Source organism: Lipophrys pholis (assembly GCF_963383615.2).
Source record: "Lipophrys pholis genome assembly, chromosome: 4".
Taxonomy (NCBI): Eukaryota; Metazoa; Chordata; class Actinopteri; order Blenniiformes; family Blenniidae; genus Lipophrys; species Lipophrys pholis.
This window is the reverse complement of record NC_137637.1, coordinates 19,148,286-19,157,792: the sequence shown is the minus strand read 5'-3', so window position 1 is coordinate 19,157,792 and position 9,507 is coordinate 19,148,286. Positions and strand designations below refer to the sequence as shown.

Here is a 9,507-nt window from a genome sequence, read left to right as displayed (position 1 = left end):
AATAAAACAGTTCAATTTCAGAAAGTGCCTATGTGTAGGAATTTAGAGATCTATCGGAAGAAGAGGAAAGAGATTCTTGATGTTTTGTAGAATATATATATATATACACATATATTCACCTGAAACGGCTCGTCTCATTTCGCCAAAGCTTCAACCTACATGGCCACTACAGGTTCACACGAGTTGAGCAGCCTGGAGGACCGAGTATTCTGTTGGGTGCAATATGTAACATCACCACTAGATGGCCCTCGTTCTGACACACTGCTCCTCCTAGGATATTTTTTTTTAAAGATGAGGTTGATGACGTTTTCTTGGGGCTTTGTTCATTCGTTTCTTGGTTGCATCATAAACATAATTTAAACACATCAACACAAACAAAGCTGTTTACCTGATAGTGCCAATGAGATGAACAGAGAAAGATCGAAGGGGGGGGGGGGGGGGGGGGGGCAGGACTAGGGGAGGAGATGAATGGCGTTAGATGACTACCACTCTGCATTATCCCAGCCTTCCTCGGCAGGTTTGGTGGGGCTCTTCTTCGTCTTCCCGTCTGCATTCTCCCAGTTGTTGTCCCAGGCCTCCCAGCTCTCCTCTGTGCTGTGTTTGTTGTTGGATGCTGCCTCGGAGCCCCAATTGTCCCAACTGTCAGAGCTCTTCTTTGCAGAATTATCTGCGACGGTCCAGCTGTCAGAGCTGGGAGATTTCTTAGCTTTTAAGGAGCTGTTGCTGCCAAAAGTCTCCCAGAAGTCCTTCGACGCCGGCTGGCTAGAAGTGCCCTGATCCATATTCTGGTAGCTTTCTCCTTCAGACCTGCACGCGCAGTTAATCGTGATTAGAAAACGATCGCACAGTTAAATCACACCGAGGTCCAGATAGTTCTGGGATGAAATTTTGTTTGGTATGAAATCATTTTAATTACCCATCTTCTGGTTTTCCAGAGAACATAGTGGTCAACTTTGCTCCAGCTCCCTGAACCTAAACGGCATTTTTATATGGTTAGTATTTTAGTAAATCAATTGTATTAAATTACACATGATGAAAAAAAAAAAACAGCCTAACTCACAGAAATATCAATATGGGGGAAAATAACTTATACAACAAGCTACACAGAAAAGACAGTTACAGTGATAGTGGGACAAAAACCTATTTTCTAACTTTCACATCAGTTTTCTACAGTGTACTCACCACCAGATTTTTAAAAAATGGCAGCAAAAAAAAACAACAAGAGATTACATTTGATTAGTATTGTTCACAGTTTCATTAACATTGCAGAACCAGTCTCCTCGGAGGGTAACTTGTTATTCTGACAGGTTTTGTGCCGTTTGACGGGGCTGGGCTCCTCCGCTCTGGAGACTGGGTTTGCAGTGGTACGGTGTGGCAGAGGTCTGCCCGGCCTACCTTGTTCGCCAGCCCAGTGATGCCCACTGCCATTTCATCTAGTAATTTGCCATCTTTCACCTGGATGAGCCAAATTGTTATTAAAAACTAACAAGAGCAAAATAAAATGTAATAAAATAATTCCAACAGTGATTTGGATTGTGAGAAACACGAAGAGTAAAGAGACTTCTAGAGCATACTACACATATCTCAATTCAGCAATGCCAGCTGTACATTAAACAACCTACTTAATTCATGGTGAGTGGATATGATTATTATTGTTATCGGTTGTTTTAATTTCATACTGTTAATGCAACCGAGTTCTCTTGGAGACTCGTGTTGTGGGGGTACAAAAAAAAAAAGTTTTTGCATTGATGACCCTGCGGAGCCTTGCAGAGAGCAACAGCTCAAACAGTGGAGAACTATTGGAGTGTTGAGCTTCACGGAGGAAAATCATCATGTGATTGTGTTAGTTTATAGAAAAAAAACTAAACTACATACTTTCAAAAAGTTTCTTCAAAAACCATAAAAGATGAAACGGTTTGGTCTTAAATTGCTACAAAAACGGTCAATGTTTAATGTTTAATGTGAGCTGGCACGAAGCAGACAAACTGGACACACGCGGCCAAGAAAATAGCACATTCACATCTGAAGCTGTTTTCTGTCTAAAGCACTGCATCCCACCACCAAGCCGACAACTTCAAACATCAATGTTACCTTTTCTTGAGTGGGTTTGATAACACTCTCATTTAATGTCTGTCCTAACTCAGCTGCCTAGTTGGAAGTCAGAGAGGAGAGTTTGCTTGAATGAGACACAGTTTGAACATTCACAGTCCAGCAAGACCATCGCTTTCATTCACTGAGACACACCGAGCAGGCACTAGGGGGCGTAATGGACTAAAACAAGAGGCCTCTTTGGAGGCGACGCAATCTTTTCCTCGTCTTTTCGTTTGCCTGAAGTAGAGAAACATGTTCCGTGGAGCATTCACGTCATTTTCCTTCACAAAGAGTCTGATTGAAGTTAAGCGGTGGGCAAAATGTGAGTGTGGCCACGTGTTTTAGATCCCATTACTCCTCTTGAGCTCTGCTGCCAGTGAACAGAAATAAACATGCATGACATGAATGAAACTCTGCCGGGGATCCCCTTCCAAAAGTACAGTCTCAAAATACACCAGACTTCTGTCAACGGTAATCCATGAACTCAAAATACTAAACACAGACACGACGCTTTGTGTTAGTCAAACCGAGTTGAAGCATGTGATGATGATATTCAACAAAAATATTTCGATAAAAAAAAAACAAAAAAGAAACACTGTCAAGCAGTTGAAGCTACTAAACTTAAAAAAGAAAAAAAAGCTCAAAAATAAACTTTGGCAAAGAAAAAAAAAAGAAGAAAAAAATCACAATGTGACTAATGTGCCATGCATAAATGTCTTTACCGGTTCTGGGGGTGCTTTATACCCCTTTAACTATATCCAGAGAAGGCAAAAAGATAATAAAGTAGGGAGACAGTAGTGGCAGCTTGAAATTTTGTATTAAGCATTTAAAAATTGACCAAGATTACCTCACAGCTTTAGCATATCAATACTACAAAGTGAGACGATATTAATCCAAACAGCCGACAAGTGAAAAATGTATTTCATCATTACGCATGATGAGACAACGTGAACTGTCCCGTCTTACCTTTAAGGTTGCTTGGTTTGCCAGTTTAGTCGTCTATATGTGGGAATAAAAGGACAAAAATAGTTCCTTCAGCCGTTTTATAGGGGTTTGTTGGAAGAACAAGAAAACACTGGGCAGCTGGTTTCTTTCTACTTACGTTATCTTTAGCAATAGAGGCAAACTTGCTCGCTCCGACAGTAAAACTACTCCAACCCTGCGCAACAAGGAGGAAGCATCAGCATGAAGAAATGGACGGCAAGGCACAACTGACAGGATCAACCCGGTGACCTACTGAATATATAGAAGTCATTGCATTGTTCAGGAAGTCGTCCTCCTTCTTCTCGGGCGTCACCGTGTTGCCAAAACCAACGTAGCGGTTCTCTTGATTCCCGCTGTAACCACCTCCACTGGAGAAACATTGAAGCTCGCTATTTAAAATAGGACTCCATTAACAGCACACAGGAGAACAAAGCAAAACCTAAAACGTCACCTCTGATAGGAGTTCACGTCGTCGCTCAACCAGTCTTCAAAAGCTTTGTCGCCGGACTTGGCCGAGTTCTGTCCGGGTCCTCCGGAGCTACGGCAAACACACAAACTCGCTGCTTTAGAGGCTGTTTTCCGTATATCTGTTGCTGCACACAACAGCAAGTTAAAAATGTCCAGCAATTTTACCAGTGGGACGAGGAAATGTTGGTCTTGGGTTGAGGAGACGTCCAATTCCTGGCAGGGGACGTCTCCATGGACCACTCCTTCCCCTCCGCCAACGTCGCAACCTGTCAAGTGCAGAGCGGGTCAATTTTCCCTGAAGTTGCACAGTTAATTTCTAACACAACGTCTCCCCCCCCCCCCCCCCCCCCCCCCCCCCACATTTCTCTGAGTGACTTAATGATGAATTCAATTCTAACTGAGGAATATCGATAAGTCATCCAAGATGTTGGCCGTCATTCGCAGACATTTCCCTTCATTCTGTGCAGTTCACCTTGTCCCTGAAGAGTGCAGCCGCTTTGCTGTTGTATTTCTCCTGCAAAGTCCAGGTGGCGTCATAATCATCCTGGAGTTCCAGAAACAGGCGGAATTTTCCATTTCCTCCAGCTTTCATTTTCTCCAGCTCAATGTCCTTCCACTTGTCCATGGTGACCGAGCGCACAAAGCTGCAGGTGATGCAGACAAATGTTAAGACATGACCGGCTTCCAACAGCCTTTAGTCATCAAAATGACAAAATAAAAGTTTGTGTGGGGCCGAACATTTTCTGACCGGAGATAAGCACCTGCAGATACATCAGACGAGAACCGATCTCGCGGTCTCTTACCTGAGATGTACTCCAAGGCCTCTGTGCTTCCCAGAACACTCGAGACAAATCCAAATGCCGTACGTGACACTGACCCACTGAGGGTTAAACGCTCCACACTCAAAGCACAACTGGAAAGAAATGGATCAGTCAAATATTAGATACAATTTTAATCGTGGTCAAATCTGTACATGACCCCACATTAGCTGGAAAAATATGTCAACAAAGCTTTTTTTCCTGACCTCTGCAGCATTTGAGAGCATCTCTTTAGGACTTTAGTGTAGTTGTGCTTTTAAACATGTCATTTCTACAGATCACGATGATGTTATATGGTATCATATAATTGCTTTCTCTTGATAAAGTGAAGCTTACGTTTCTCACAAAAAACAAAGACTACATGTGTCACCTGTGAACTTTAATTCATAAACACTAACACTGCCAATGTTGGAGCGTGAACATTCAAATGAAACTAAATTTGCAGTCAAGTCGAGGTGCGAATTGTGTTTTTTCAGTGTTTTACCTGAAAAAGAACAGATTAACAACACATTCATGATAATGTTTCTCATGAGACTCTACACCTGTTCCACTGCTCGTGCCAAAGATGGTCGCCAACAAAACGGAAGGGGGGGAAAAAAAAAAGAAAAGAAAGGAAGTCCTCACTCAGAATCACACTCGCTATTTATTTGAACAGGCATGAAAGGGAAGCATTGTGTGAAGGGCTGCGAGAAGCTGCTGCTCTGCGAGCGTCCCAAACACCTGCCGTTTGTGTGAAGTCATGTATGAGCTTCCAGCCAGTCGGAGTGGGGAAATGAAATTCAACCGCATAAATAAACACTGTGGAGAACTTACATTATTCTCATCCTGGGTTCTCACTTCTTTAAGAACTCGTCGGGTCCTTGGACTTGCCATGATGACTCTGAAAGACAAATACAGAAACATTCTCAACCATATAATTCATTAGGACAAGCAAACTGACAAACTGATAAAAAAACAACTTGGAATTAGCCTTGATAAATCTAACTTTATATTACCAGGCAATTATTTGGCTAAAGTTCCTCTTGTTTTTTTTATTAATTTTCTACTATAAGCCAATTTTAATTGAATTTATTGTATAATTCCCCAGAGCGTTGTAGCGAGAGCAACTGGTTTGATCTAAAACAGAACTGGATCTGCTCCATAGACTGACAGACTGGGATGAATTGAGCCTCGTCTGAAGTGTAGATGAGAAGAGATGAGCTGAGAGCAGCAGGCTGCAGCCAGAACAAGTTAGCAGAAGCTGCAGCTCACTTCCCCCCCACTGTGATCCAAGACATCAGTTAAATGTTTATCAGACCACAGAGACTGGTGAATTCAAACAGCTCCTGTGTATGTAAGAGGTGTTTAAAAAATAAGGTAATTAACAAATAAACGTTGCAATTAATGTTGAAAGAATTGAGACATGCGATTGATCGTATATTGTGATTAAAAAGATTATATAAATCAATATCTGACCTTCAACATCACGAGGACTGCTCAAGATTACATGAGACAGAATTTCAGCCAACCAAGCTCTACATAAAATCTGTGCAGAGTCCCCTAAAGTACAGCATTTCAGACAACATTTCTTAAACACTCTGCAAGTTGACAAAGACGAATTCATTGTTAGAATTAAATACTGACTTTTCTTCTTCTCTCAATGTTTGCATAGTGCAACGTGATAAAAATAAACTGGAATATCTGTTTTTTTTCAAGGGCATTGATATTATTGCCCTTACATCTTGCCTAAAACATCTGCACAGTGCTGTTTATCTTCTTCAGAAAGTCAGTGGATGTGATCCTTGATGAGTGACTATTCACATCGATAAACACTTTGCCCCAGTTAAGCTTTATTGTGATTATAGGGCGTTTTTCTTTCTTCTTCAAAATCAAGATTCCAAATGAAAAACAAAGGATAACAAGAATGGACCTAAATCTAATGAGTAGATATGAAATCAATGTAGACTCCAGTGTCCTAGCTGGAAAAGAAATGGGAAAATGTAATTTCCTACAAAGTCAACATTAATCTGTCATTCTGTCCAGGTTCACAGACAAACATTGATGAAGAAAAAGAATGATCACAATGTCACCAAGGCCCAAGTGACACATAGAAACTGCTAAGTTTGTTCAATCAACAGTCAACAAGAAAGCTTCTGATACTGGTTCCAGATTTACTCCGCAGCAGAGTACAATAATCCCAATGACACAGTCAACATCGGACCTCAACATCATGGAGTCCATTCAAGATTACAGGAGGAGAGGGGAGAACTTCAGCCATCCAACATCTACATTAGATCTGCAGTGAGTTCCAAATAGTATTTCAGACAATCGGGTGGTGGGAAACGGGAGCCAATCCCAGCTAACCATGAGAGAGGGCAGGCTTCACCTGGACGGGTCACCAGTCCATCACAGAGCAAAAACACATTTAAGAACCTGTACATTTTCAAAAAGTAAATACCATCATTGTTCAGTCAGAAATACAACATACTGATATATTTATCCAAAAGAAACTAAATCACTGCAGTAATCAATACACTGTCTACACCTGTGTCAGGAGATAATTTCTACTTTTCCCCTGTCAGACTTTCTTTATTGGAACTTTAGAGTGAAACCATGAAGTTCATGAACACCTGAATGAAACTGTCATGTGACCACAACATCCAGATAGTATCAAGACAACGTCAACAATTTCAATCGGCAAAGTTCAGTGTCAACAAACACAGAATCATCATGACTTAGAGACTGCAAAGACGTTTCCACAGCAGCTTTGCTTTATTAATAAAGCTTGTGTTTTCGTGTCATGTTTCAAATTGTGTGAAAACTGAGTTTCTCTGAGGAGGAAAATAGCAAAACACCAGTGGATTTTTTTTGATCAGCGTTGAGTTATCCTGTGGCCATTAAAGAGGGCGTTTTCGAATGTGCACAGTATCTGATCATGGCATAAAATTCCTCAGAAACACTGCAGGCTGCAGGCTGCTGCCCTCTGAATGGGAAATGCAAGTGCTGAAAATGTCAAACAACTCCTTCGTGATACAATCACAATATTTCATAACCGAGATGACTGTGATCATTCTGTCGTCAATATTAACCACATTTAATAAGACAAGCAGCAACTGAGCGTTTGAATAGAGTCTACTGGAACCATGTTTCCCCCCGGTCTCTTGGTGAAATCCAATCAGAAGGTGCAGTCGTGTCATTTCATACATCCGTTTACGTGTTAATCTGACAATGTGTCACTAACTTCACCGCGGTGACGCTGTCTATTGTTAATGTGTAGTAATGAAATTTAGTTTCGGGCGTGACGATGCCATCAAATGAAGACATTTAATGACATTTAAGTGAATAAACTTGATTCTTGACGACGCTAGCGTTAGCTTCCCCTCAGCTAGCGGTAGCTCCCGGAGCCTTTACCTTTCTTGGACTGTCGAGCTTGTTTCAGAGAGCACAGCCTCCTCGGACACTCTTCACGAAGGACTCGGCTTGTGTCGCAGGGCCCAGCAGATGATGTCGAGTCGTGTCAGACTGTGAGTTTTAAAGACTTGCTGATGTTACACACCGGGAGACATGTTCCTGTTTGCATACGTTGGCACTGCGATGCATCATGGGAGTCGTTCTCTTCTTCTTCTGTTTGAATTTAGTGGCAGCTCCAAAAGCACATCAGCACCCATCGCACAGGAGGACCAACAAACTTCAATTTGTTTTTAGCAAACGCGCACAATGATCCACAACCTCTGTTTTTGACACTTTCCACCAAATAATATAAATATTATTTGTCGGCAGTCACAAAAAAAATTACATTTACAGATAAGGCAAGGTGAATGAACCTGTATGGCACCATTCAAACACAAGACACTTCACAGAACTATACAAGGAAATACACTAAAACAGAACAATTAAGAATCCTAATCTTGAGCGATTCAAATGACAAAATACATTCAAACAAAGCTTTTAAGAAAGGAAAATAAATACAGTAAACATTTATTAAGATATAGGTAATAAAATAATTTTTTTAAATTGTGGATTGGAAAGATAATAGTGTTTTAAGGCCTGATTTAAAAGAAGTGAATGTGTCAGAAATCATCAAGTGTTCAGGGAGTTGATTCCACAGCACAGCTCATAGAAGATTTTACATTCAATAATATATCTAAAGTTGCAAATAATCTAATGTAAAGATAGGGAAACTGTATCTCAGGTTGCATTTACAAGGTTTCATAACTGCAAATTGGAAAATTTATATTTCATTAAATTCAGAAGTTTTGTTTTTATGCCAGTTTTTGTGATTTTAGGCTTTTTGAACATTTTAGTTGTTATATCTGCTTCCCCAGTTTCAGTAGTTTGGTGAGCAAATTCAATTATTATATAGACATTTCTTTACTTTTTACCCATTTAAAAGAATTAAGTAATTTCTCGTTGTTCTGTTTTTAACCAGATTATGAGTCCCTTTTAAAAATACACAGGGAGGCAAATGAACATTTTAAACTGTGTTTATTTTCATACAATTTCTTTGTGAGTGTTTCACAAAAAGTTTAAAAACTAACTCTTAAGAACTTAAGACTCCATTGCTTTTTATTTTTTGCACATGTCACAATTGGTTACAATAAACACTCTGTTATGCTCACATACATGCTATATCAGTATTGCCATTCCCTGACACCACTTAAAAGAGGATTTCTGAGACTTTCCCAAGTATCTTGCTACAGTTTGATTGAGGTTTGAATGTTGCATAAACCAAAAACATAAAGTATGGGACATGACAGGTCTTTCCATACAGCAGTTTTTTTTTTCTTTTTTACTTTTTGGAGGATTCTCAGCTTGTAAAAATATAACAAAAACAATCATGTATTGCATTGCACTTAGCTGAGGACACATCTCTGTTGGGAAGGTTATACAATTTTGAAGGCTATGACCTGGAGAATCTTGAAAACCACAACGTAGAAGATCACAGACAATTTAGTGTTCTGTCTATCGGAACCTAATCACGTTCCTCTGTGTTTGTCATTTATATTTCTAATCTATCAGACATGAAGGAAACTCATCATCAGATAAAAGAAATGCCATAAATGGAATATTAATATTTATCTTTCCTGTGCTGATGATCATTCTGCAGACTGAATACAGTTGGCTGCACTGTCTTATCAATATATTGAAGATAGTCCCAACAAGTAAT

At 40.1% G+C, this 9,507-nt stretch overlaps 1 protein-coding gene across 3 annotated transcripts; it reads right to left on the bottom strand.

The window, feature by feature from the left end:
• Positions 1 to 287: 287 nt before the first annotated feature.
• arfgap1 (ADP-ribosylation factor GTPase activating protein 1) lies at positions 288 to 7,936 on the bottom strand. 3 transcript variants are annotated; one of them, XM_080461872.1, is made up of 13 exons: positions 7,752 to 7,936; positions 5,175 to 5,241; positions 4,347 to 4,456; positions 4,016 to 4,187; positions 3,709 to 3,809; positions 3,527 to 3,613; positions 3,329 to 3,443; positions 3,194 to 3,250; positions 3,058 to 3,090; positions 2,092 to 2,148; positions 1,396 to 1,455; positions 917 to 972; positions 288 to 807 (listed from the first exon to the last, which is right to left on the bottom strand). In XM_080461872.1, the coding sequence occupies exons 2-13, from the start codon at positions 5,232 to 5,234 to the stop codon at positions 483 to 485; spliced, it is 1,233 nt and encodes a 410-aa protein (XP_080317998.1). In that variant the 5' UTR covers positions 5,235 to 5,241; positions 7,752 to 7,936; the 3' UTR covers positions 288 to 482. The 3 variants fall into 3 exon arrangements, with proteins under 3 accessions (XP_080317998.1, XP_080317999.1, XP_080318000.1); XM_080461873.1 differs by lacking the exon at positions 2,092 to 2,148 and having other exon boundaries at positions 402 to 807; positions 7,752 to 7,930; XM_080461874.1 differs by lacking the exons at positions 1,396 to 1,455; positions 2,092 to 2,148 and having other exon boundaries at positions 402 to 807; positions 7,752 to 7,930.
• Positions 7,937 to 9,507: the final 1,571 nt, after the last annotated feature.

Bases quoted from the DNA above. Each gene is read 5' to 3' on its own strand.
- arfgap1 (XM_080461872.1), bottom strand. From the start codon at position 5,234: ATGGCAAGTCCAAGGACCCGACGAGTTCTTAAAGAAGTGAGAACCCAG. The intron at 3,614-3,708 runs GTAAAATTGCTG...TGTTTGCCGTAG, and splicing joins AACATTTCCTCGTCCCACTG to CTCCGGAGGACCCGGACAGA. The intron at 3,251-3,328 runs GTAGGTCACCGG...CTTGTTGCGCAG, and splicing joins CAATGACTTCTATATATTCA to GGTTGGAGTAGTTTTACTGT.